General features: G+C 41.1%; 1 protein-coding gene across 1 annotated transcript in view; it reads right to left on the bottom strand.

Annotated features, from left to right (window-relative positions):
* PNISR (PNN interacting serine and arginine rich protein) overlaps positions 1 to 24,159 on the bottom strand; it is a 34,764-nt gene extending 10,605 nt beyond the window's left edge. Inside the window, exons 1-10 of the mRNA XM_027829391.3 lie at positions 23,991 to 24,159; positions 15,652 to 15,758; positions 13,460 to 13,645; positions 10,400 to 10,623; positions 6,606 to 6,792; positions 6,215 to 6,402; positions 5,048 to 5,185; positions 3,951 to 4,050; positions 3,184 to 3,237; positions 1,614 to 1,784 (exon numbers count right to left, since the gene is read on the bottom strand). Of these exons, the coding sequence (XP_027685192.1) occupies positions 1,614 to 1,784; positions 3,184 to 3,237; positions 3,951 to 4,050; positions 5,048 to 5,185; positions 6,215 to 6,402; positions 6,606 to 6,792; positions 10,400 to 10,623; positions 13,460 to 13,645; positions 15,652 to 15,739 (1,336 nt within the window). The 5' untranslated portion in view covers positions 15,740 to 15,758; positions 23,991 to 24,159. The remainder of the gene's footprint in view (positions 1 to 1,613; positions 1,785 to 3,183; positions 3,238 to 3,950; positions 4,051 to 5,047; positions 5,186 to 6,214; positions 6,403 to 6,605; positions 6,793 to 10,399; positions 10,624 to 13,459; positions 13,646 to 15,651; positions 15,759 to 23,990) is intronic.
* Positions 24,160 to 27,107: the final 2,948 nt, after the last annotated feature.

Genomic DNA, 27,107 nt, shown 5'->3' on the forward strand with positions numbered 1-27,107 from the left:
CCTGGAGAGCCGGTGCCGAAGCTGACTGAGGTATCGGTGCCAAAACCATGTGAGTCGGCAGGCCCACTCTGCTCGAGGGCGGCGCTGTCATGGGCGGTGCCGGCACTGACTGTGGCACGAACGACGCCGACACTGTTCTGGAGCGTGGACCATGGACTTGACCCTGGCTCTGATGGTACGCCCAGGGTGTCCAGAAGGGCCACTGAGCAGGTGCCGGGTCTGGTTGGTGACTGCGCCGGGACCAGGACCTTCTGCTCCGCAATCTGCTAGATCGAGCTGAGTCTACCTCCGACTCCGAGGTCTCCGAATAAGACCACCATGGAGGAGCAGTCCCCCGGGTTGCCAACCAACGACGACTTGATTCTGGGGAGCAATGCGCTTCCTGCGTCTGTGCAGGCGGTGCCGGAGATGGAGACCGACGAGCCATCATGGTTGCCTTACTCTTGGAGTGGAACAGGGGGCGTGTGGTCGCCAGAGATTTGTCCCTCCCTTTGGGGGAGGATGGCACGGGAGGCGCATCAGGTCCGTTGCCGCCTCAAACGCCTCCGGTGTCGATGGTGGTTGTATGTCCACCAGATGGTCCGGTGACCAAGGAGGGTACGGACTCGACTGGACCCCGGCCAGGGCAGGAGTCAACGAAACCCTGGGCTGAAGTGAGGCAGAGGCGGTCTGTGCCGAGCCACTTGTGGATGGCGCCGGCCCCTTAGGCTTCAAGGGTGGTGATCGGTCCCTCACTGGCCTCTTCTTCTTTACCGGCACCGGAGATGGAGAATGGTGCCGAACTGAGGCCGATGCCCTATGTCCTGAGTAGTGGCGGTGCCGGTGGGCTTTAGAGTCCTTAGCCGGGCCCGTTTCGCACGCCATTGGCACCAGAGCGCTGTGCACTGAAGAGGATGTCCTCAGTGCCGGGTCGTTGGGTCCCGGATCGGATTATGGTCTTGGAGCTGCCTCCATGAGCGGGAGTTTTAGTCTCTGCTCTCTGTCCTTAAGGGTTCTTGGGTGGAACCCCTTGCAAATGCGGCACTTGTCCTTTTGGTGAGTCTCACCCAGGCACCGCAGGCAAGACGAGCGAGGATCACTCTTGGGCATAAACTTTCCACAGGACTCACAGAGTTTAAACCCCAGAGGCCCGGGCATACCCCCGAAGGGGAAACGAACTATCTAACCAAACACTACTACCTATATGACAAGTATAACTATAGAAAAAAACTATTTACACTAAGAACAAAGACACTGCTAAGGCGCTTGCTGTAAGAGTGAGCAAAGTAGCCGCCCTTTGCTGTAGCCGTCACGGGCGATAAGAAGGAACTGAAGGGGTGTGGGGGGTTGGTGGGGACCCGATATTGGGCGCCATGAAGGCGCCACCCCAGGGGGCGCCCAGGCTGACCCTACGGACGCTGCAAGGGGAAAAAATCTTCCGGCTGGCGTGCACGCAGCACACATACACCTGCTTGGAGTGGACATGAACAATCACTTGAAGAACATCATTTTTATATAAGGCTCCATACGTTTTAGCCTGAATATATATATCAGTACCCCACACATATTCCACTAAGTTGTAAAAAGTATGCATGCGTAGGTTTTTACAGCAGGAACACATTTAAGTGACTTACCTTCTAGCTGTTTTTCTAGTAATAGTTGCTGTTCTCTCTCTTTTCTCCAAAATGCTTCCTGTTTTTGCCTGATTCTGTGTCGTAGTTCCTCATCATCAGTATCAGATGATTCAGAGCCTCTGTCACTCCTCTCATCTTCACTGTCTCCTGATCCATAACCACCCAGTCCACCTGCGTGCATAAAGCCCAGTCTATCACGAGGAAAGATTAAGCCTTGTTCTTAATATTTCTGTGGGGCAAAGAGGAGAGTACATTGCCCTTTTTTCACTTTCTCTTCTCTGAAGAAGCCACTTATTCTGAGGGAAGTGCCAATGCTGGTTGACTGGAGTGTTCAAGGCCCCCATTTCTGTACTGATGCTTATTATCTGGGTTTACTCCTTCTGGAACAGCTTGTCTATTTCTCAGCAAGCAACCACAGTGATCATGGCACTTTTCTCATTGTATGGAAGGGCAAAAAAAGCTCCATATGGAGCCAGTAACAATGCCTTCCCATGTATCAGCAAGCGCACAGACAAAGCAGTGAAATGCCTGGGACCCTGTCCCTGAAGACATCTCTGCAATGACTTCGGCAGCCTTCAGTTGTCCAGGGCTTAGAATTCCTGAATGCCATATCAACTTTTCTACTGTGGTTTAGAAAATACTGTACGTCAAAAGGTACAGAGATGAAAAAGAAATGGACTTCCCTCGCCCCCAAAAGAAAGATCGGAGTATATACTGGACTGATACAAAGTAACCTTAAACATCTGACACAGAGGCAATTTACTTTCTTTCCATTTGAGGTTCTCTTGATCTTTATTAGAATTAGTTTAAAAACATCTGAATAATTGGGACAGAGAACATTTCACCTCATGTAAAGGTGTTCACCAACAAAGTTCACAGAACATGATCATTGACATTTTATTGTAGCACTGCTACTAGACTACGGTAAGATGACAACATTGGGAAAGAGCTTTTCCTATTACATCTCAGAATGCAATTCTACACTTCACATCCTGTACATCTTCAAATTGATAATCGTGGATATGGGAGCTTTAGTAAGTGTGTAGTTTTTCAATGAAAGTATAAATTTATTCCAAACATCTGAATAGGCTTTTTTTTTTTTTTCAAACCAGAGCTTTACATTTTTATCAGTTATGTTGTCCACTGTTACCCACGGTTAACATAGGCTGGATCAAAAAGGGAGTAATGCATAAAAATAGTGATCTTCCTTCAAAAAGACTGTAGTTTGCTCCTGGAACAATTCAAAAACCATCCTATTAAGATTAGTTATCAAGTAAACTATCCAGCCAAAAAAAGGTAAGTGTACTTCTCATGTGTTTACCAATTTACAAGCTTAGGCAAGATTCTGATACTCTACTCATATGATTAGTTCCTTACTCCACAAATTATCCCTCTGAAATCTGTGGGATAACTTGTAGAGTAAGGTCCTACCCAACATGAGTAAAGGTTGCAGAATGACCCTTAAATTATTAGGGTAATTACAACCTAGTTTCAAAACACAATTTCTGGAAATGCAAGGTAAGAGTGATCTCCCCATTAAGCCCCTCTCAAAAATAAGGAACATACTTACCGAGCCCAGTGAGGGAAGCCAGTGCACTGGACTGTGCCAGCTGTTTTGCAGGAGCTTTGTATCACATCAACAACAGGAACAACATGTTAACACAAATAGCCACGATTTCATAGTCATGAGATTCTATGGTATTGTTAAATCTACTACTATTGCTGTTTTTTGGAGGGAGAGAAGAAACATTAAAAACGTATCATCCATTTAAAACCAGTCCTAGATTTTCTCACCATGTAAAAGTTTCACATTATAAACGTGAGTTAATAGTCACTTGCAAACCACAAATCTATATTCATAGATCCGTTTCCAAGTTACAGCATCTGCATATATATTTCAAATACCAGTATTTACATATTTAATTTTACTCAATTATATAGAAAAAAAATCACCTGCTGTTATATATAGAGTGGCTTGTTAACAGTGAAACAAAATGAGCTACTTGAGGATTCATATTTGTCTCCTTTCATTTCTGATCAACTAAAAGTTTGAGGTAAAACAATAGCATTAAGAAATAGATATCTACACTGCAAAAGCCATTAACACACAGATACCATCATAACTAAAGAAATGAATTATATGAAAGAAATGGAATAACTGAAGTAACTCACAATACACTGCACAGGACAACAGTATATGGTTACTGGATTTGAGCTCTAGCAAATCAGATGCATTATATATTGATTGCTCTTGGGAACAGTTGCTATGGGGTAAAATGTTCTAAAAACATGCAAATATAGAATATTCACTCAACAAACTAAAAAAGAAAAGCATACCTTTAGTTGCTTTACGATGTACGTCTTTGGCTACATAATAAATTTCTTCATTTGTGACATCTAAAAGAATCTCTGTCAGCAGCAGTTTTGTCAACATCATCTGAAGAAAATAATGTTAAACAACACTGTAAGCAAAGTATTTGGACCAAATTCTACACTTTGTTACACATATGCAACCCCACTGCTTTTCTTGGGTGTAAAACCATAATTTGGTTCCTTTTACTTACTTATTTTTTCTATACAAAAGATCAGTTAAAATTAGGACTCTGAAGTAGTTTGGAAGTTAAGTCCAACTGAAAAAATCCAAACAGTCTGGACTCTCACACTGACCTATAATCATAAGCATTTCATATACAGAAGCAGGGTATGAAATCCCACTATTACAGATTGCACAATTACCTACTTTCATTAAAATAAAGTTCATGCATACAACTTTGCAGGTTTGGGGCCTTAAATACCAGGACTTCAGTTGTAGAGGGTTCAGAAAGAACCATAAAAACAGCAAGTCACCTGCAATAGCTTTTTTATACGTAGGAGAGAGAGACCCTCCAATGAATACTAGGTCATACTGGGAAACAAGCTCCCACTTCTCATCATGCAACACCACAAGTGATATTGCACTTCAAATATTTTTTTTTTTTTGTTAGAAAAGTTGCTCCTGGCCCAAGACTTAATCTTGCTATTCTTGGGCTTCAAAAAACTGTATTTTTAGCAAAATGTAGAGGGGTGGGGTGGGGTGGGAGTTGGAATGTTAGAATTATTAGTGGACGAAGATCAGTGAGGTGGGCAAAAATGCATATGTATATTGTATTTCTTTTACAGCTTATCAGATAGCTATCAACTTCACATATATGGTATGGTACACACATGTATGTACACACGTATGTAAGTACATTCTCCCTGACGTGGAAATGCTTATCCCTATGTTAAACTGGAGACACGCACGACTCCATATATAATCCCATTACATTATACAATCTATGTTACATATTTATGTAAAATGTTAGGCATAGAAAAGCACAACTGCTCTTCTATGCCTAAAAACAGACACATATGTATCGACGAACACGCTTTTGAGAGAACTATGTTATTTATACCATTTGATACTCCTTTTCTTCTTCTGTCATTTCTGGTTCACTTTGCTCCTCTTGAGGAGCAGGAGAGGGACTCCTACTGACTTTTCCAACACTTGCAACTTCTGTGTTTTCAATGTCATCTTCTTCCTCATCACTGTCCTATAAGAAGAACATTGCATACTTCAGGATAAATTCATAATTAAAACAAGGCAGTTTCTATTTATGGTACTCAACAGAAATTGAAATAGAGCACTTCAGAATGAAGCAAAACAGCCCTCCAAACAAGTAAGTGATCCCCCTTCCCACTCTACAAGCCCTTGGAGCCAGAAATCCACCATAAATCACCAGCTGCAATGCAGATTTGATAATCTTCAGATGTACCGTCAAACCAGTATTTGCAGAAGACAAGCCATGGTGGTTCTTTTTGGTTAGGACACACAAAGCTGTTACTGGAGGCAGGGTGTAGAGTAAATAATGTGAGGGGATCAACGGAGATACTTTTTCCCAAGTGAACGGGATTTATGCATGAATTGGAGGAATCTGACTACGGGGTCCAAAGAGAGGACCCTCAACCAACAACCTAGGATATTCGTCAGGCAAGGCAGCTGCCCAAGGAGAAAAACTGAAGGCTCTCCACTGCTCACCTGACCCCTCTGTGTCCAGAAAGGCCACCTATGCAGTGATATGGTCACTGTAGGATAGGTATCCAGCACTGCAAATTGTTTAGGAAGCACTACCACAAACACAAGGCTACAGCATAAGGCTCCCTAAATTGGTTCAGTTTGGCAAGCATGTATTCACTGATACATTTGTACTCAAACTAGTCCTAATACAAATGGTTCAATTCTTTACCATAGAAGCATGGACTGCCTACTAGTCTCTGCCAATTACCAATTTATGCCAACAGAAAATAAAGGCCAATTTTATCACTTCCTCTTTGCTATTACAAACCAAAGAATATTTATTATTACTTAAGCTATGCTTAAACTTTTGCCCATTATCTACTAAGAATTTACAAAGATCAGGTAAGTGGCACTGCAGTTGACACAAACTTAATTTTTAACATGAGTTAACAAAGAAGTGTTGTAAACTGAAAAATAGTTTCTCTTTATCTACAAGAGAAGAGAGAAATGTTAAGACCTTTCAGGAAAATACATATCTAGATCAAAAGCAAATGTTTCTACTTACAAATTTACTTTTCTGAGGTAACCGTGGACCATCTCCTTCAGCTTCCTCACTTGCTTTCTTTTCTTTTTTAGACATCTGAGAACGTTGCTGTTCCATTCTCTCTTTCTCCAGCTTTTTCTGCTTTTCTCGTTCCATCTTTTCCAGACCCTCACGAATCCAAGCAGGAAGGGTTCTACGTTTCACAGCATCTGCATGTCAGAGATTTATAGTTTTGTCAGAAGGAAAAAATAAAAATAAAAAAAGATACATATTTCTCACCCAATAATAATAGCAAATTTTTTTTCTAAAGTTGTAATTACAGATTTCAAACATTACATTTCTTTTTACAATGAAAACCATCTCTGAAATCATGTTTTTGGGTTTCTTTCATTAAAGTGTCGTTAACATGTACCAATCTGTGGAGGCTCCTGCTTCACAGGCATCGCGATGGGTGAACGTTGACGGTCTCTGAATGAGGGCCTTTCCCTTCGGTTCTGGGGAGGCGCTGAAGGTGCTGGAGGACCTGGTGGCCCTGGTGGTCCTGGCTGCCAGTAAGGTGGATGAAATCCACCTTGGGGTGGACCAAAAGCAGCCCCATGCTGAAAGAGTAATGCAGTTCATTTTTCTTCACATTTAATACAATGCACTCTAAACTTATTCCTTGGGCTCCACATAGCATGTGTGCACGCACGTGTGTGTAAGTGAAACAGAAGTCCATGCAAATTGAAATCATGGATTTTTCTACCTAACTATGGTCTTTCTACCTCTTTTACTATGGTCCCCAAAATCTAAAGTGTCATTTTCATTTAAAAAGTGACATTTATTTAAGAACTTCTGGTTTTGAAAATAGATTTTAGAATGCAAACCAATGCATGGACACCATAATGAATCTATGAATGGGCTGCAGACAACCCCTTTTCACTGCCTCTTAAAACTGAAGTCTGATAGCCATCTAGCTGCAGTCAATATTAACCAATTCACTACCAACTATCACCAGAATACTCAGTTAAAGCTGGGGTGCACAAAGTGCAGCTTGGGGGTCAAAGTAGCACACAGAGTCCTGAAGTGCGGATGTGCAATCACCCACTCTCTCTCTGACTACAACTTGAGGACATGGGTGAAAAGCTCCAACTTTTTGTTGCTTGTTGCAGGACTTTACCTGCAATCTCCACTCATCTATCGAGGATGTTACAAATAAAAAGATATATTATGGCTGATCAAAATAATGCACACATTTATATGCAAGTTTGGTACAGTCCTTGCATTCCTACCAAACTGCCATGCAATTCAGAGTTCCAAAGTTGTGGCACTGATGACTGCATGTTATAGTTGGTGCCTAGAAATAGCCATCAAATCCATTTGAAAGGATGGTGTAAAGGTATAAGGCTGCAAGCATCAAATATTTTATGACAGGGTGATTTAAGTCAAAATTATTTAAAGTGCCAATTTTCTGCATGATTTAAAACAAGCAGGAAACCTTATTTTAATCTTGTTTTGCATTTGTACTACTTAGTTTATTTTCTTTTAAAAAAAGGTTGATTCTCATTGGTTGGAAACCATTAAAACATGCTTATTTACAACTACATATACCCTCTACACTAAATTTGATATAACTCTTTGTTAACCAGGGGACACACTATATCTATGCACATTTATTTAAGCAATTATACAGCTTAACATATATTTAATTTTTTACATTTTTTATTATGTTTGAAATGATACCTATTATATGTATGATACATTTCTTATTTACTAGGTTCATTTTTATGTGTAATTTGTGTCAAGCTCTATTTGCATGCAAACTGGAATTCAATTAAAAATGCACAAAAACAGCATTTTAATTTTTTTTATTAGTTAACTAAAACTCCCTTAAATGTGCTGGATACATAAAAAACAAGTTTATCAAAACATGTTTTGCATTTAAAACTGATTATTAAGAAAAGTACTATATCCTGTCCATGACTAATCCTACTAGGCACTGCAACAATACAAACACGTAAAAATAATAAGAGCTATCTGTAGTTAATAAATTGAACTGACTGTTTCGGGTTACCATGTCCTTCAAGATTTTAGAATGAGTAGATCTCATTCTCTCACACGGAGTTTTTATTCACAGACTGGAAGAGGAAAACAAACTTTTCTTCTTTTTCAACTCCAATCAACTTTTTAACTTTGAATGAACTAGCCATTGAACTATCTGAATAATCTGAAACGAAGATATCTGCTACTACTATCAAAAGCTGGCTTAGTAATTCAACAAACTCTAGTTCCAGGTGCTTAGCCAGTGACTCCCACCAGCTCAGTATATGATTTTATTGAAAATTTTGACAGAAAACATGTACCATTTAATATTTTAATTCAATTTAAATTACTTTAATATTTATAAGAAGTTTAGGATTTAACACAGGTTGTCTTAATTTGAAACTTAAATAGGTTATTTTAAAAAAGAAAAATGTTTTAAATTTAAATTTAAAACATCTGATTTTTTTTGCTCTTTTTAAAATCAATGTTTTATTATATTCTTTTGGTTATTCAAATAACAGACATTTAGTACTTCCACTGGAATTTTAAATATAGTACCATTTACTGCATCATCTGCTACAAGGTGGACTTTCAGTACCATTTTTACAGGATTCTGAGAAGTTTTCTATAAAACTTTGTCCAGTAACAGAAGACAGAAAACTTTTATAGCCTAAAGTATTTAAAAATAGATGGCTCACCTCACATCTAACAATGATGCCTGGCACTAAAATTTATGAGTACAGAAAGGATAGAAAATAGAAATAAATTCCTATGCCTTTTGTCAGTCTTCCCCACAGATTTCTATTGTCTGTGAATATGAGGTAGATGTTCCAAAAGGTAGTGTGTGTTAATAATTTATTTTAAACAGGTTTGATCATACAATACCATTGAAAATTGGGGAGTGGGGGAGGTGGGAATAGAGTAAATTCTTTGGATAGAGAGATTTGGACAACACCCCTCACTGTAATACTTTAAAAAAAAAATCTATTCTTTATATACACTACACATAACTTGTTTGCAAGAGTAAAGAAAAAAATTGGATGTGAATCTTTTTTAAAATAATTGTTTATTCATAGACTCACAGAAGATAGAGAGGGATAAGATCAATTGGATCCTCCAGTCTATCTCCCGGCAAAAGCAGGGCTATTCCCTATAGCAGGGGTCCTCAACCTTTTTCTTGCTGAGGCTCCCCTCAGCATGCTATAAAAACACCAGGGCCCAGCGGGGGCAGGGTGGAGACTCAGGGCTCTGGGCACACATAGGCATAGTTTTACTTCTATGGAGTGGGGGGATGGGAGGCGCAAGAGGTGGTGGGGCTTGAACCAACTCCGCACAGCGGGGTCCAGGAAGGGAGCGCCACCTCCACCCCCGACTCACTCAGGAGGCCACCCAGCCTGTCTGGGCTGTGTAGGGATGCAACCAAAAAATATAACTCAAAAGGGCGGGGGAGACGGATCGGGGGGATGGACTCAGTTCAAAAAGACTGAAAACTGCTCAGGGTGCAGGGAGGGGAGAGCTAGGGGCTGTGTGCAGGCAGGGGGTAGCTAGGGGCTATGTATGGGCAGGCGGGGGACTCCCAGTGCAGCTCCCAGCTTCAGAGGGGAGGTTTGCCGGCTTCAGCCCCGCGCTGCTCCTGACTGCGTGGGGTGGGGGAGGGGCCGCCAACTTCAGCCCCATGCAGCTCCCAGCTTCAGCGCTAGGCTCGGGGCACTGGGTTTCAGCCGTGGGGTTCCGTGGATCTCCTGAAAGGGCTCGTGGACCCCCCGGGGGCCGCAGATCCCCAGTTGAGAACCACTGCCCTATAGTACATTTTCTAGTATATTTAGGTATATTATTTTCTTAACTTTATTTAATGCTCTTTTCTTTTACACAATTTTGTCGTGTTAATTATATACTGGAAAACACTGACTCATTTTAATCTTGCACATAACCATTTCTCATTATTTGTACGGAAAAAAATCTTGTTTGGCCTCAGAACTGAAAACTCTAAAGTCTTCTTCTGTATGCATAAGGTATTTTGCATGGTGTTAAAATGTATCTTAGCTGCTAAGATTTAGCAGCTAACAGACTTCTTGTTGTTTGTAGAACTGAAGCGTGAGAGTCGCCGCTAGATATTCTTAGAGGAACACTTCCACAGAAGGGACTCTGTACGTCTACAATATTAAAGCAACAAATATGTTTCACCTGATAGTCAAACTGGTTCACTGGCCCCATTGCAAAGTTATCGGGTGGTCCCCCAAAGTTGTGATTGTTCTGGTTAAATATATGCCTGTTGTCAGGGGCAAATTCCCCACTATCCTGACTGTTGCTGTCTTCAGATGGAGGAACAATTTCCATTGGACCAGGGGCTGGAGGCATCCACTGCTGATCTTGAGGTGGATGTGGAGGTTGGTGAGGCATTCCCCATTCTGTTCAGGATTTAGAATAAAATTCAGTATGAAGTTAACAGTGAGACTTAGACAAATAATAAATGTTCTTAACCCATCAATCTCATGAAGTGCCAGAAAACAAGACTTTCAGCTTTTGTCCGATAAGGAGTCAGGTCGGTATAAACAGATATATAGCCATAGATTAGGGTTAGGAGGAGCCATTATAACCACCTACTCTGATACCCCTGAATTAATTCCTGCTTCAAATCCAAACAATGTGGTTGAATTATAGCATATATCTTTTAGAAAGACATCCAATCTCTATTTAAAAATCTCCAGCAATGGAGAATCCACCACAATCTAAATTATTCCTAGTCTGAATTTGTCTAGTTTCAACTTCTAGCCACAGGATCTAGTTATGCCTTTGTCTGCTAAACTAAAGAGCCCTCTAATATCAAATTTCTGTTCCCCATGTAGATACTTATAGATGTGATCAAGTCACCCCTCGACCTACTCTTTGATAAGCTAAACAGATGAAGCTCCTGGAGTCTATCACCATAAGGCAGGGCTTTCAAATCCTTTAATCATTCTCATGGCTCTTCTCTGAACCTTCTCCAATTTTGAAACATCCTTCTTGAAGTATGAACACCAGAAGTGGACAAAGTATACCAGTAGTGGTTAGGCCAATACCAAATACAGGAGTAAGGTAATCTCTTTAGTCGTCAAGATTCCTATTTATGCATCCTAAGGAATGCAACAGTCCTTTCAGCCACAGTATTGCACTGCAACTCAGGTTCAGCTGATCATCCACCATGACACAAGTCTTCTTCAGAGTTTCTGGTTCCAAGGACAGAGTCCCTCATCCTGTCACTATGTTCCTAGATGCATATTCTTTGTTACTAAATGCATGACTTTACATTTGGCTGTAGTGAAATAAATATTGTTTGCTTGCCTCCATCTTACTAATTGAGTCAGATATTAAGAGGACAGGGCACTGACAGAACAATTATTTACTATTCCTCCAATCTTTGTATATTCTGCAAACCTGATCAATAATTACTTTGTTTTTTCCACATCATTGATAAAAATATTAAATGGCATAAAATCCCCCAGGACCCCACTAGAAACATAGCCACTCAATAATGATTCAACATTTCTATGTCAAGTTCTCTATGTTTACATTACAATGCAGAAAGTTAGTCAGAACAAAACTACAAAACAAAACAAAACAAAAAAACAACTGTAAACCTTGCAAACATTATAGGCAAGATTCAGTACTGCATATCTTAGAGGTGGCAGCACAGAACTTGAAGACCGGGGGTGGAAGGACTAAGGCGCCCTTAAGACACCTTTGCACCCTGGGGCTGCTCCGGGGGTAATTTAGACAGCCCTGAGGGCTACTCTACTTACTGCAGCTCCCTGTGGAAAGCAGCACTGCTCAGATCCTCTGCAGAGCTGCATACTGCGGCCATGACTCCCCTGGATCTTTAATGTCCCAATTCAGTGACTTAACCACATTCTTCTTCCTCCTTCACTATATACCACATAACTTCTACCTTTCAAACCTGACATTCTACTCCACTTTGTTAAGCATGTCTATGCACCACAAGTAATGGTCTGAGATTGGAAATTTTCATTGAAACAGACTTTCAGTTCACGTAGGCACATTTGCCAAAGTGCCAACAGAACTTTGGGAAATCATTGTTTTAATCTTTTAAACATAATTCAGTGCACGAGTGCAGATTTTGGGATTTTTTTCCCCTCCCTTGTAACTGTAAAATCAAAAGCAATTTTCACTGGACTAATAAAAAACTAGCTACAGACTTAGAAACTGCATTCCTGCCAAATTTCAAATTGCCATTACATTCTGCAGATGTGCTAGATCTGTTTTTTAAAAACTGCAAAAGAAAATGTTTGCAAAATAATTCTTGGCAGTAAAACTGCAATTCTTCTACTCCTTCTCTGTTTGAAATCAGCTCTATTATTTATTTTTTTAAAATGAAACTTTCAGGACAAAAATTTCTTTGATAGGGAAAAAACACATTTCACACATTTCAGCCAAAAACTAATTTTTTGAGAAAGTTATAATTAACCGAAACTGACCCATTTTATTGTAAATGCTCAGTTAATCTTAACTATAGGCATCCCATGTGCGGTGTATATAATGGGTAGGACAAGACCTGGGGAGAGCAGATAACCTCAAAAAATAAGACACATACAATACAAGTATATTTCACAAGGAGACCTCTGCCCTTTCTGGTCTCCAAGCTGTTGTGCCTTGAAAAAACACCACTGCAAGCATCCTACCAGCTAAGTACTGGCAGAACTCATTCCATAACCTGTCAAAAACATTGCCCAAAACAGCTACAAGGGTTGCAACAGAATGACAATAGGTGCTCTCTTCCTCAAGAGCACAGTGTGCCCTTCAATGCTCCAGCTCCTACCGACCTGGGAATAAGAAATGAAACAAGTAACTGAATCTCACGGGGGGAAAAACCAAACACATGCGTTCACCTTCCTATATTAAAATTCAAAGACAAACCCAAAGACTATTATATGTATGTGTGTATATATATATATATACACATACACACACACAAACTACCTGGGTGCCTATGAAAATTACAAATGACTAGATTGTGCTGTAAAATCTTCATGACTGTACTCTTTCCCATCCCTGAACCAGCTATTTGTTGAGTGTAGAGATCATGTTGTCAGAAGTAAGTGAATGATGCAATGGGGAGGGTGACACACACACACGTTCACACAAAATAGAGAAACAGTGCATAATATAAATACATATTCACCAAATTACCGAATAAAGAATTAAAATATGGGAGAGATGGGGGGCTGGGGGGAATAGAAAAAGACAAACCTGGCTGCCACATTCTGTTGAAGTTGGGATCCCCTTGAAAATTACCATGGTTGTTTGGACCAGGCTCTATTCCGGAAATATCCTGTCCATTTGGCATCATTCCTTGTTGTTCCACCACACTCTGCTGCCCCGAGGCTTCCCGTTGGGCAATCCATGCCTGAGCTAATGCAGCCCAATCAATCTGGCCTAAAACAAATTAAGAAAAAACTTTACCATTTCAGTATTTAAACTTCCAAAATTCAATTCTATTAGTGAGATATACATATATTCTCTCAACAGAAGAATCACTTTATTTATCTACAACAATTACCTTGCAGCTGACTCATTGCATGTAGTTAATTACATTTTTATCGTCGACTGCAAATTTGTCAACGTCTACGTGCATACTGTTGCAGTGGAGTTTCTCTACATGTATACTATACATACTGTTTTAGTTTTCCTATCATTACTTGAATGGATGGTAGTTGTATTCTTGTTGAGAGTGAAGAATACAAATTCAGATTTTAAAAAGATGTAAACTGTAAATTCTAAACTTAGTGAAGTTAAGTTTAAGGAAGATTTATAGTTAGAGAACATATTTTGTAGTGTGTGTTAAAATGATCTTTTATTTTCTTATAATTGTCTTTTGAGTTCCTACTCCTTTTTTGTTCCCTTTTCTCTGTCACTCCTCATTTTACCTGGTCTATTCTCCCATAATGTTTTCTTAACTATTGTCTGTTCTGCTTTGAGATTGGACTCGTTACTTTTTTGTTCCACATTTTTTCTCCCACCATCACACCTTGCATTAAAGCAAGAGACTAGCACAGGAAATAGAAGCAAATGGAAGTGTGCCAAGAACAGTAGGCAACAGGTACAACATACTTCAAAGTGAATAACTATACATTAATTACTCTTGATTTAGGTGATCTGTGTACAGATGTGTACAAACAGGAGCACAGAGTTCCATTTGCTAATCATCTAGTTTAAAAGCAGATTTTCCATTTTTCATGAATTTGCTGTCATATACTGCTGTGTTATTATTTATGGAGGACATAACTTGTGTTTCGTCATAATAACCTTTTGCCTCCACGTGTATTTTGAGCACTTCTCATTTTCTACAATTCTCATCTATATCAGTTTTAGTTCTGCAGAACACTAAAAACTGTTATTTTAAAAATTATATAGTGCTTTACATCTGAAAAGCACTTTATAAATATTAATGAATTTACTGTCAAGATCCAAGTTAGGCAGCTGTAAATATTCATATTTTATAGAAACACAAACACAGAAAGGTTAAGGAACTTGTTTGTGGTAAATATTTAAATAAAACTCCAGGTCTCTGGGTCACTAGTCCTCTGCATGCACTACAAGACCATCTTTCCCCTCCTGTATGTTACCTCACCTCTGTTATGCAATTTATCTTTACAAGAATAGGGGGGAAAATAACTTGTTTGGGGTTACACCACTGGTGAATTATCACAGACCCATCCGTTCACAAAGATACTGTCATAATAAGTATTAGACATCATAAAGTCAGCATATAATCTCTAGGTAGAATAGTTTATGCAACAGACAAAAAACACAGAACTAAAGACATATGTGTCTGCCAGCATTCTGCGTACCCTAGTTGGGCAGGGACCATCTTATGTGTTTGAAAAGCATCTTTCACACCATTCACATTACTGTAACCAAAATAAATAATATATCCATCTACACAAAAACAGATTTCACTGAAGTGATTTTTAAACACATCTGCATGCACACTTTACCATACAGGCATTTCCTAGTAAAGCTGGCATTCTCAAATACAAGGTTTCTCATGACTCAGCTTAGCCAAAAGCCAATGTTTCTGAAAAGAAAGGCCAAGAGCCATCAAGAATCACTAAGGCAACAAAAATCAAGAACAAATAAGGCAGACTAACTGTTGGGAATAGATTATAGTCTGTTGATAGTTTACCAACCCAAGACAAATCAATTCACTTACTCGTACTGTACATATTAAAAATCAACGGGTGGGGGGAAAAACAAACACTGTAAGCATCGTTGTGCCTAAGAATTGTGATGGTTCAGAAGAACATCAGAAATACAATTGCTCAATAACTGGTATAAGAAAGGAGTAACCATAGTCATGCTGTAATCCAGGGACTAAAATTCAGATTACAAAAGATAAATTAAATTGTATTTTCATAGCACAAATCTTGTTATTTACTTACTTGGATCCTGCTGATGCTGGAAGGACTGCATCCACTGTTGCTGGTTCAAAGGCCATTGCTGCCAAGGCTGTCCACCTTGATCCCACATCTTTAATTCTTTATATATTCTACATTTAATAAAAATAATGGTTTTACATTTGAACCGATACTCAGGAAGCTTTACATACTTGAACCTATTACACAGAGACATTTAACTCCTGGAAAACCAAGTTGACATAGCAATATTGGTTTAATATTTTTAGCTGGAGGAAAATGCTAACTGTTCAAAACATCAACTGAAAGAGGTTATTAAAAACAGCTGTGCACTGTTTAAACTCAACATTGTATGACTTCTGAAAAACTAATATTCCTTCCCCAAAATTTTCATAAAGAATTTAATAAATTACAAAATGATATGCAAGATGTGGCAATAAGTTTCTTAAGACAAAGTTACATGACAGAGGTCTACAAGCAATTTAAAGAAAGTAAATATTAGTTTACAACTTAACATTTAAGGAGTTATTTTTATAACTAGAACAATATTATCCAACTGATGCACTTCTGTGTTCTTTAAAACAGATATTATTATATAGACAGCATATCTTGTGGAGAAAGGTATTTTTCTATACAACCTACAAACAATGCTGTTATCAAGAGACAAAGAACGGCCCTGATCCTGAAAGCTGATTTGTACAGACTTTACTGGGGTTCCACACAGGCATCAGGCTCTATTCACATAGATCGGCTTGTGGGAGTGGGGCCAAAATGTGTTGTATATAATTACATGAATATGGTACAGTAAAAAAAGATGCAATCCTCTTGGAAGCTGTGAAACAAACTTTGTAGGCTTTTAACAAGACCAGTTCAATTTTGGAGATTATCATAGGGATTATCAGCATGAATTTATTTTACTTCTTTCACCACCTTTCTGTTGCAGGATAAAACGAAGTTTCATTGTTACATTAAGGTACCATACTACTCAATGGCACCAGTTTAGGATATACAGACACCGAAGAGCACAAAGGCAGAGCACAAGTCAGTAGCGTCTTGATCTGTAACTAAGAAGCCCGCTTTGTTTTGTATCACTAGAAAGATGGAAAAAGTTACATTTAAAATGATCTTGCAAGGTCTGCCTTATGCTTAAGGGAGTGTCTGTATTAGACTGCAGATATGAATTACAGTAACTTTACAACTGTGCCTTCATTCTGAAACAACAAAGAAAATGTACACAATTAAGTTTGTTTTTTCAGTGATCTTCACATCTTCTAATTGTGAAGATCCAGCAGACTCCAAAGAACTGACTGGTCACACGATGATAGCTGTCTTGATTTCTGGTTTTTATATTACAGTAAGAAAAGCTAAAATATATATTTCACTACTCCCATTGTTACTCTTCCACATAAGCAAATACTGCAAGTTGCCGTAGGGATGTCACGTGATAAACAAATGGAAGGACGTATTAGTGTAACTATTGATCAATGTAGTTACACCAATCTATACTTTCCTAATGTAGACAAGGCCTTAAACACATGATCTTAGCCAAAAGGCCTACTAATACTCCACCACTAGTCTCAGAATATAAACAGACATTAACGCTATCACACTCTGGCACTCAGGATTCATATACATAAATGACACGCAACTGACAACATGAATACTCAAAATGCATTCTGATTAATGCTCAACCAAAAAGATCTAATTATCTGTTACATCCCTAATTGTTCATTCCCAAATATTTTTTCTGGGTACCTCAAGCAGACACATTAAGAATAAGATTCCAGAATGTTATTAACAATTTTACACTGAAATAAGCAGCTGTCAAAAGTGGATGCTCAATGCTGCTAGAAATGAGCTTCAAATGAAGCCCTGCTCTTTGGTTTATTCTTTGACAACATAAGCAGGTAACGTGCTAAATGAATGGGCTAATGTTGCTATTAGAAGGTCTTTGTAACAATTTAAAGAGACAGCATAATTGTAAAATACCACAGATAGCTCCTTGGTACATAAGCCCCAGCAGTGCCCAGTTGCGTAGGAGGATGTACAGACTATTTAACCTTACTATTGAAGGGACTATTCCATTTACACAGTTTGGTTTTATTGAGTAACCCTCGAACCTCAGTCAGTATACAGAGAGATAGCTCTTATGCACTCCTTTGATGGCCAAGAAAATGATACTGCAACACTAAAAAGTATCAATATTTCTAACAAAGAATGCTGCAGTGAAGTACACAAGGCAGTACATACGGTGACAGGAACTTATAAGAGAAAGTGTAGAATTAAGAAAACATGCCCTTTATTATTGGATTTAAATAGAATAACCAGACTTCATAACCAATCTCTGTTTTGCATGCCATGATGGTAAACTAACTCACTTTTAATTCTGCCTCTCTAAAGAAGATATTCTGACAGGATTCTCATTCTTGCTTCTCTGCTTCCTATCATGAGACCAATCTCATACTGGAGGTTTGAAACCTTTCCTCCGAATGAGAATTTTGCAATGATGGTATCGCCAAAGAGAAAATTACATAACTTGTAATTCTGCTTCACTAACAATAGAATCTCACAAGATTTTAACTCTTGGAGAGTGATGGTCTCAAGCCTCCAGTATGAGACTTCAGTCTCAGGCCTGGTCTACGCTAGAGTTAGGTCGACATAAGGCAGCTTACGTCGACCTAATTACGTGTCTACACTAGAACGGTGCTTCCGCCAATGTAAGCCACCTACTACCTTGACCCAATAACTCCACTACTGTGAGAGGCATAGTGTTTAGGTCAATGTAGTTAGGACAACACATGGTCAGTGTAGACACTGCATGACTTACTTTGCCAGCTGGCTGACAGCCCAGAGCCCTGACACATCCTCTCAGTGAGGGACTGGGGGAAGGGCGGGGGAGAAGAGAGCCCAAGCCCAGCCACTGCCCAGGTTGTCCTCCCCCACCCCCAATGCCTCACTGGGAGGCAGCTAGGTGAACCCAGCCCTGACAGTAGGAGCCAAAGAGGAAATGTGAAACCATGAAACTGACAAGAATGTCAATTTCACTGCTGGTAGGCTCCCAGCTATGAAACTGAGTCCCAGCCTGGCTCACAGCTGGGGCTGTCAGCCCCAGGTTTGGGAAAGGGGGGCGCCAGCTGCAAATTTGTAAAGCAGCCACCCAACACGGACAATCTGGACAGAAAAAGACTACAGTTTTCTCTTAGGAGAATCTTATCTTTCCCAAGAGAAAACGGAAATCTTTCAGTCCAGATCCTCTGTGTGGGGTGGCCGCTTTACAAATTCACCACTGGGACACTATGGTCCTCAAGCCAGCATGGCTGGCCATGGGAGGATCACAACAGTGTAGGAGAGTCCTCTGGTGCCAGCGTTTTGTAAGACCTAGTAATTCTGTGAAGCTGTAAGGTTTCAAGATTCAAAGGTAGTAGTTAATTAATTTGAACAAGTTATCTGTTTTATCCATAACAGACCATAAAGAACACTTATCTACCCAAACTTCATGGTGAAAGGTATAACTAGAATGCGAAGGCAGATTTATTTTGTCTCATAAGCAATAAATAACAGACACTATACTTGTGTTTTTCCCTATCAGGATCACCAATTTAGTGCTCTCCAAAATAAATTGAAAAAATTGATCCCACAGAACTGAGAAGTGTCTCCACATAATAACTGACAGGGTGTTAGGCACCTTGATGCATCCGAAAGTTGACACCCTTTTCTTCAAATTAACAACTGACACATGCTGGCAGCAATGAGTCGAGGCTGTAGAATATAGAGTCCAAGTTACAGAGATATAAGAAAGACACCTATGAAATTAAGGTGCTAGATGATGAGCTGATTAAAAACTGTATTGCTAAGGCTAGCCTGGTGCCTAATGGGAGTACTGCCACACAAAAGATAAATTGTTGGGACTTTGCTTTGCCCGTCTTTTCCTATGTTGGTGGCACCACAGAGGTAGAGCCCCTTTGGGTAGCACTTGGACAGATCCAAATCCACTTCTCACTAATGAAAAGTCACTATGATACTGAGTCAAGTAAGAGTTGTGGGAGGTTCTAGAAGAGATGGTGGAGCCCCTTTGAGACGGAAAGAAATGCTGGAAAATACAGTTCAGTGTACAAACAGAATCTGGGAGCTTGAGAAAGCTGAACATCTCTCCTGCTGGCTGGATTCAAATGTTAAGCAAGACACCTCCCCTCCAACAGAGTGGTACGTCATTTTGGCATTTAGCAAACGGGAAGAGGGTATGACTCTGATCTCATCAGTGAATACAATTTAAAAGGCATAACTGGGTATAAAGGTTCAGAAAAGAATGTTAAATTCATATGTGCCTACCTGGAAGGGGAAATCAACACATAAACAAACAAACACAAAGTTGTGGTAGTTTCATTTCTGGCTGTTTCACCTACCAGTGAAATTAGCTTTCTCTCTTTTGTATTTCCTTGCTCTCGCATGCCAGGAATAAACAAAAGACAACTTTATCAGAGCTCTAAGAATTGTTTTCTTATTCCCCTATGTCAGACCAGAAAACTGGAACCTATTAAAAATCTGTTTACCAAAGAGGGAACAAGAACCTAATTTCGTTTTCTTGCTATACAGACATGACTACAAGAAAGAAAGGTACGTAATGAATTCAGATTACCCTTTTTTTTTTTTACTTGAATATATTTTCCTGTTACAGACAATTTAACAATTAATAGGAGGTCACAGAATAATATAAACAGTCTTGTAACATTCTCTGTAATAGTGCTTGTGTGTGTTATTCTTTAAAATACTGGCCCAGATTTCCCGCTCTAGTAGAGCTGTGTTGTGCCATGCCACCCACACAAAAAAAGGCCTAATGCTGAAGCAGACGCCAATGAGAGAATCAACATTTTGTAGGAGGACCTTCTGCTGCTGTAGAGCTCGTGTAATGGCATGGCCCAGTGATCCCAACAGCTATAACAGACTCTTGGAGCCAAGGGCAACTAGCATAATTTACAGTGGGGGCTGACCCAGCACAGAGCCAGCCCAGGACAGAGGGAAGCACAAAGGTTACTTAAAAGGTATCTATGCGTATCCCCTCAAATAGCAATGTGCACTCTTCAGCCACAGCCAAGAACAGTGGTCAGTCACAATATCCTTATTTTATATATATTTATTTATTTCCCACTTCTCTCAGAAAACATACATTTGTTCTTTTTGCTTCCCTCCTTGTCCCTGCAACAGAATCTCTTCTTGTGGATTTGTAACGTGTGCCAAAATATGCTATACATTCAGATAACAATAGGCAAAAGCACCAGTTTCCCTTATTTCATTTGAAAAAAAAAAAAAAGGATACTAAATATATTACTCTATTTGGTGGCCTTTAATATGAAATCTTTGCAAAGTGAGTTTGGACTGAGTTAATATAATTATCTTGGGTGTTACTCTTTGTCACCCAACCCATTTTTAGTTGGCCAAAGGCTTCAGTGTTACCATGAGTAGTATTTCTAAGTTGCTAAAGTTATTTAATGCTTAGTTACTGTGGTATCTGCCTTATACCTACGATAGTCAGAAGTATCATATATATAATTTGTTTCAAATGCCAACTTCTTTCAGAATACAATTATTTCTACAGCTTCTGTCAGCAAATCAGAGCAAAACCTAATGCATTTTTATCTCAGTTACTTATCATTATGGCCCTTACAGTTAGGCCTAACTGCATTAGGTCTTAGTATCTGAAGTCTACTTTAACCATTCTTCTCAATGTGCCTTTGTCAAAGCACGGAATACAGGCCTTCCAAATATGTACTGAAGATACAGAATAAAGGAGAAATAAATGACAAATTGTAATGTGTGGCTTGTTTAGCACCTGTAACAGTCTTCAAGAATCAGCAGTTCTGAGAAACATTTACATTACTACCCACTGGAATGAAGCAGGTTGAACAGAGGTAAATTTAACTGAAAAATTGTTAGAAAAACACCTGTACTGAAAGAATAATCTGAAGGGATAAAACTTTAGTCTTCTGTTATTTCAAACTTGTACTTGCATAATGAACTGAGCCAGAAAGAAACTTTAAAAAGCACAATAGGCAAAAAATGGGCAACAGCAGCGTCTTATATGCACTTTCGGATGTTTGGAAAGATAAAGACAAAACACACTCAGGTACATCCAAGACACCATAACCTGCCATATTTTATTCTGCTTCACCTGTTTGTGGATCACATAATCTCACAAATCTGTGACTAATGTAACAAATATACCAAAGCTATTTTTAAAATTATCTTTATATAGAAGATTACATTGATATCATATACAGAAACAGCTGATGGACTATTTACATTTACATGAGAAAAAAATATTTTTTAAAATCATGGTCAATTCTACTGAATTTAGAAAACGTTCAGAAAAGAACTGATGGGTGCATAAAGAAATGAAATCAAGCCACCCCAACTAACAGGACTGGCACTGGATTTTTCAAATGATCATCCAATATATTGTGTGCCTGAATAGTACTGTCAGTCTACATTACACTGTAACATCCTTCCTGAAGGATTTGTTTTCTATAGAAACCAAGCACACTGACGAGATATATGATACATAAGTAATGTCTGCGCATCAGGGAAGGTGACTCTTCCATTATATTTATTTCTCTAGCCAAGTAAAACCCATCCAAAGACACACTGCAAAGTGTAACCTGTTGTCAATGGCAACCTTATGAATCCATACCTGACTTGCCAGCCATGAAAGGAGAACGAAGCTGCAGGCACCTGCCCCCACAATATCTTACTTTGATGAGCCTAACCAAAGGTCTAACCTGCTTGAGACCCCCTAACCAAAGGCCTAACCTGCTTGAGACCTCCCTTAACAGAAGAAAAGAAATAATACATGACAGGCTATGAAGTTAAATTTCCCTAAGTTAGACAGGTCAAAGTTTTAGGTAGAACAGTATCTACATAATTATGGGCCCAATCCCTTATTCACAAAAAGTAGTATCTACTCATACAAGCAGTCCCATTGAACTCCATGGAACTGCTTGTATAAGTATTACTCACTTAACAGGAGTAAGGATTGAAAACTTGAGCTCTGATTAAGAAGGTGTTTAGAAACATCCCATCTCTGCTGAGCTGTTCAATTAAGTGTAGGCATTTTGTAAATGATAATATTGGTAATGCTACCCCTTAGGAGCCCCCCAGTGGAATGATCATCACACATGCTGTGCAATCCAACATATATTTATTTCACATTAAGTATTTAAAAGAGGTATCCCGGTAATTTAACAGTTACAGAGTCCTAACATTGTTACTGCAAAAACCTGGCTCATAGGTATTCATGCCCTGGTCACTAGCACACCGAATCAGCACCACTTCACTGTGTCAACAAGTATTACAATTTTAGCAGCTGAAGAATCCTTCTTTTTGGAGTTTAAAGAGAGGTTTGTGCACATCCACCAGGCAGATCATGAACCTATCCTTGTTGCCACTAACTTTCTTGTACCTGAACAAGGCACTGCCTAAGTTACCCCAATAGCATAATCGTCACTACAACCTAAACACAGAGCAGGTTGGTGTATGCAAACCTAGTAACCACCCACCCAGGGTGGCTCAACTGGGTTTCAGAGACAGTTTAACAGCATTGTCGCAGGCAAAGTCCCAAAAGTTGTAAAAAGAAAAGGAGTACTTGTGGCACCTTAGAGACTAACCAGTTTATTTGAGCATGAGCTTTCGTGAGCTACAGCTCACTTCATCGGATGCATAGCATATCGTGGAAACTCACAAAAGCTCATGCTCAAATAAACTGGTTGGTCTCTAAGGTGCCACAAGTACTCCTTTTCTTTTTACGAATACAGACTAACACGGCTGTTACTCTGAAACCTCCCAAAAGTTGGGCAGCCCTAGACACAATAGGCAGGTCTCCCGCACCCATGGGCACATGGCAGAGACCTCAACAAAGAGCTTCCCTTCCTGCTCGAAAAGCAGCGTGGGCTACGCGCTCCAGCCCATTGGGTTCTGCTGGAGTTGACCACTTACGCATGCGCAATATGGGGTAAGGAGACCCGACTCCATCAGTCTCTTGGGTACCCCCTAGGACAGCAGCGCATGCGCACCGCGAGAAACGGGGGCTACTCTCTCCAGTCACCTCGATTGTACCCCAGCTCCCTCGCGTAGCGCATGCGCAAGTGCCAACAGCCACGGGGGCGGGAGATGCCCTCCCTCTCATGGGGAACATAAATCTCTCCCCAGGGGCGGAGGGAGGCTCGCGCTGGCCACCCACCGCCTCACACAGCGAGCGGCTCGGACAACAGCGCCGAGCGCCCTCCAGCCCCTCCCCCCAAGCTCAGCGGGGCGGGGATGCCGGTCGCTTCAGCCCCCCAGCCGCCGCGATGAGCGCTTCCCGCCCCGTTACTTACATGCCCCCTCTCCGCCCCCCACCGGTCACAGGCGGCGCCGCTTCGTCTCCTTCACCGCCACCGCCGCTTCCTCCCCCTGTACTCCTCGTCTTCACGAACAAGACAATATGGCGCCCGCTCGCGTTCACCCGGTAGTGAAATTTGCGTCACTGAGCTGACCCCTTCCAGGGCAGCGTGAACGCTCTCGGCCGCCATCTTAAATGTGGGCAATAGAGTGGTCGTGAGCGACTTCCCATCAATCGCCCTTTTACTGAGGGGAAGCGCGCGGCCGCCTCGATTGCAGCCATCTTTAGCAAGGGCAAGACCCAAGCGTCAGCCGCCGCCATCTTTAGCGAGGGCGACTGCACCGATTTCAACCTAGCCCTTGGGGCGGGGAAGCCCCTGTGGCTTCAGCAGAGACCGCGGAGCTGCCGCTGGGTGACGGGAGGTACCTTGAGCTCCGATAGCACAGGCTGCGGCGGGGAACCCTGCCAGCCCCCGGAGTCTCAGCTCGGTCCGCTCGTAGCCCCTCCCTTCGCAACCACCCACGGCTTTCCTACCCCGTCACCCTCCTCCCAACCTGTGCCGCACCTCCCCTCTCTCACACACAACCCACAGCCCACCCGCCAGCCCTCACACCATGACTTGTACCCTACCCACACTCCCCCCATACACCCCACCACCACAACCCCTGCCCTGCTCCCCGTATCCCACCCCTGCCGTCCTTCACACCATGATCTGTACCGTGTACTCCTCCCCCTCACAACCTCCTTTCCCCCTACACGCCCCACCAGCACAACCCCTCCCCTGCTCCCCAAACCCCACCACAACCCCTTCCTGTCAGAACCCACACCCTGCGCCACCCCACGCTGTACCCTCCCCTTCTCCCACAATCCTCATCCTTCACACACACACTCCACCCCAACCTGTATTCCCCCTCTCACACACACCCCACAACCTGTACCATACAGACTCCCTCCATCCCCCACCAAAATCTCTATCCTATCCTCACACACCTCATACCCCCATGCATCCACCCCCACCACACTGCTCCCTCCTCCATATACACATTCCCACCCCCTTCCCTGAACAGACACACCTTTTGTCTGATTCCATACTCTTCTCCCTACACACACGGAGCTCTTGCTACGTCCTGTATCCTTCACTACACAAAAACACATCCCTACACACACTCACCACAACTTATCCTGTTCTATATACACATCTATACACACACACACACACACACACACACACACACAAACAACCCCTACTCTTCCTACACCCAGACACCCATAACCTATATCTTTCCCTATAGCCACACATGCTCTTGCCGCAACCCATGCCCATAGCCAATCCCTCATCACAAGCTATACTTCTCCTACAATCTCCTCCTCTGTAGTATCTTACTGATGAGCTGATCAGTTTCAACCTAAAGTCTATGTACAGAAGTGAGGTATCTAAATGTTCTGCTATTCTGCGGAGCTGCAGGTTGTGATAGTCCTGTTCTGCTCCAGCAGTGCGACGCTGGAAACCAAGGACTGCATCTAGAGTGCACAGGAAGTGGGACGTGTCTGCACTTCCTGAGGACTTATTTTAATCCCATCTTTCTGTTTTGAGCTAAAACATTATTAAATTAAAAGACTATAAATGATAAATACAATAACTAACAACAATCCTTCAAGTTGCTTAAACACAGCCATGTCTTGAGCAGTTGTTAGGGTGTTTCAGAAGTCTTCCTGAGATGCTGTATTGCAAACCATCTTTAGACAAGTATTTGTTTGTAAGAAACTGTTCAATCTCATGAATAATAGGGGCATTTTGTGAAATATTTTCACCTTATGCATCTGCTCTCGTTTCTCTTATCTTGGCTAAGGTATCAGGGGGAAACTCAAGCACATTCCCGTGTAAGATTTTGCCTTCATCTATGATCAGTGAGTATAAGTGAGGTGACTCCTCTTTTTATCACTATAGCTTTGACTGGCCAGTGCTCATCTTCCCAAATTCTCACACAGTCTTTGTTTTTTAACTGTGGAAGATGTCTTACTCCTTTATATTTTGTCCAATTGTACTTTTCCAGTCTTTTCCTCACTATCACAGTCTCCTTAGTCCACCTTCGTTTTTGTCCCACATCTGGTAATCAAGTATTTATACTTCTGTTGTAGACGACTTCCACATTGCAATAATAGAGCTCTATAGTTGAGTAGTGCCAAATATGGATCTTCTTTACATCCATTGCTTTTTTGAGCAAGTTCTTCACTATACATACCACCCTGGTACTGCAAATAGCAGTGGGGGGGCTGACTGTGCTGTAATGGTTAGTACCAAAGTAACTGGTGTTGGATGAGTCATTGATACTGCAGATTTGGTATCAGAGGCAATTAGTACTATGAGACATGCCAAGAGTCTGGTACCGTGCTCCCTTTGGGCTACAGCAGTACCCTTTTTGGGCTGTGAAATCCCCTTAGACTGTGAGTGAAGAAACGATTTCATTCTCTATTTGCTTGGGTCAACTAGCTGGGATGTGCCTCAATGTTTTATAAAGGAGTGATGCTCCTTTCTTACCTCTATCTGAAGTTTTAGCTGATGATCCCATAGCCCTGTGAGCGTCTGTAGTCAGGGCCATCTTGGAGAACGGGACTTAGGAGCTAGTTATTGATTGGGGGTTTACTGGGGCACTTCTGGACTCAAACTGAGTTAGTCCAGGTGGGTCTTGCTTGCCTGAGTCTGAGGAAGGCCAAAGCCTGGTCCAAGAGAAAAAGTTTGAAGTGAGCCTCTTACCTTCTGGATCCTTTGTGAAAGGGACCTAGAAATGGTACATTTATGAGGGATGTGTCTGTCCCTGAGGTAATCTTGTATGACCATCATTAAGCTGCACAGGAGGGGCAGTTTTTGGAGCCGGGAGACTTAGGTTCAGTCATGATTAAGTCCCAGTACCAGGAGAAAACTACTTCTCTCCAAAACTAACAATTGTGCCAATGTTAATGGGCCGAAACTACACTAAAAAAACCCTAATCTTAACACTATTTACAAATATCTACAATAAGTGGTTTAGAAAGTGTGCTGAGATGCAGACACTGTTGGGATTCTGTCTCTCAGCCGTGGCAGTAAAAAGGAACTGGGGGGCAGTTGGGCCCA

The sequence above is a fragment of the Chelonia mydas genome, chromosome 3, assembly GCF_015237465.2.
Source record: "Chelonia mydas isolate rCheMyd1 chromosome 3, rCheMyd1.pri.v2, whole genome shotgun sequence".
Lineage (NCBI taxonomy): Eukaryota > Metazoa > Chordata > Testudines > Cheloniidae > Chelonia > Chelonia mydas.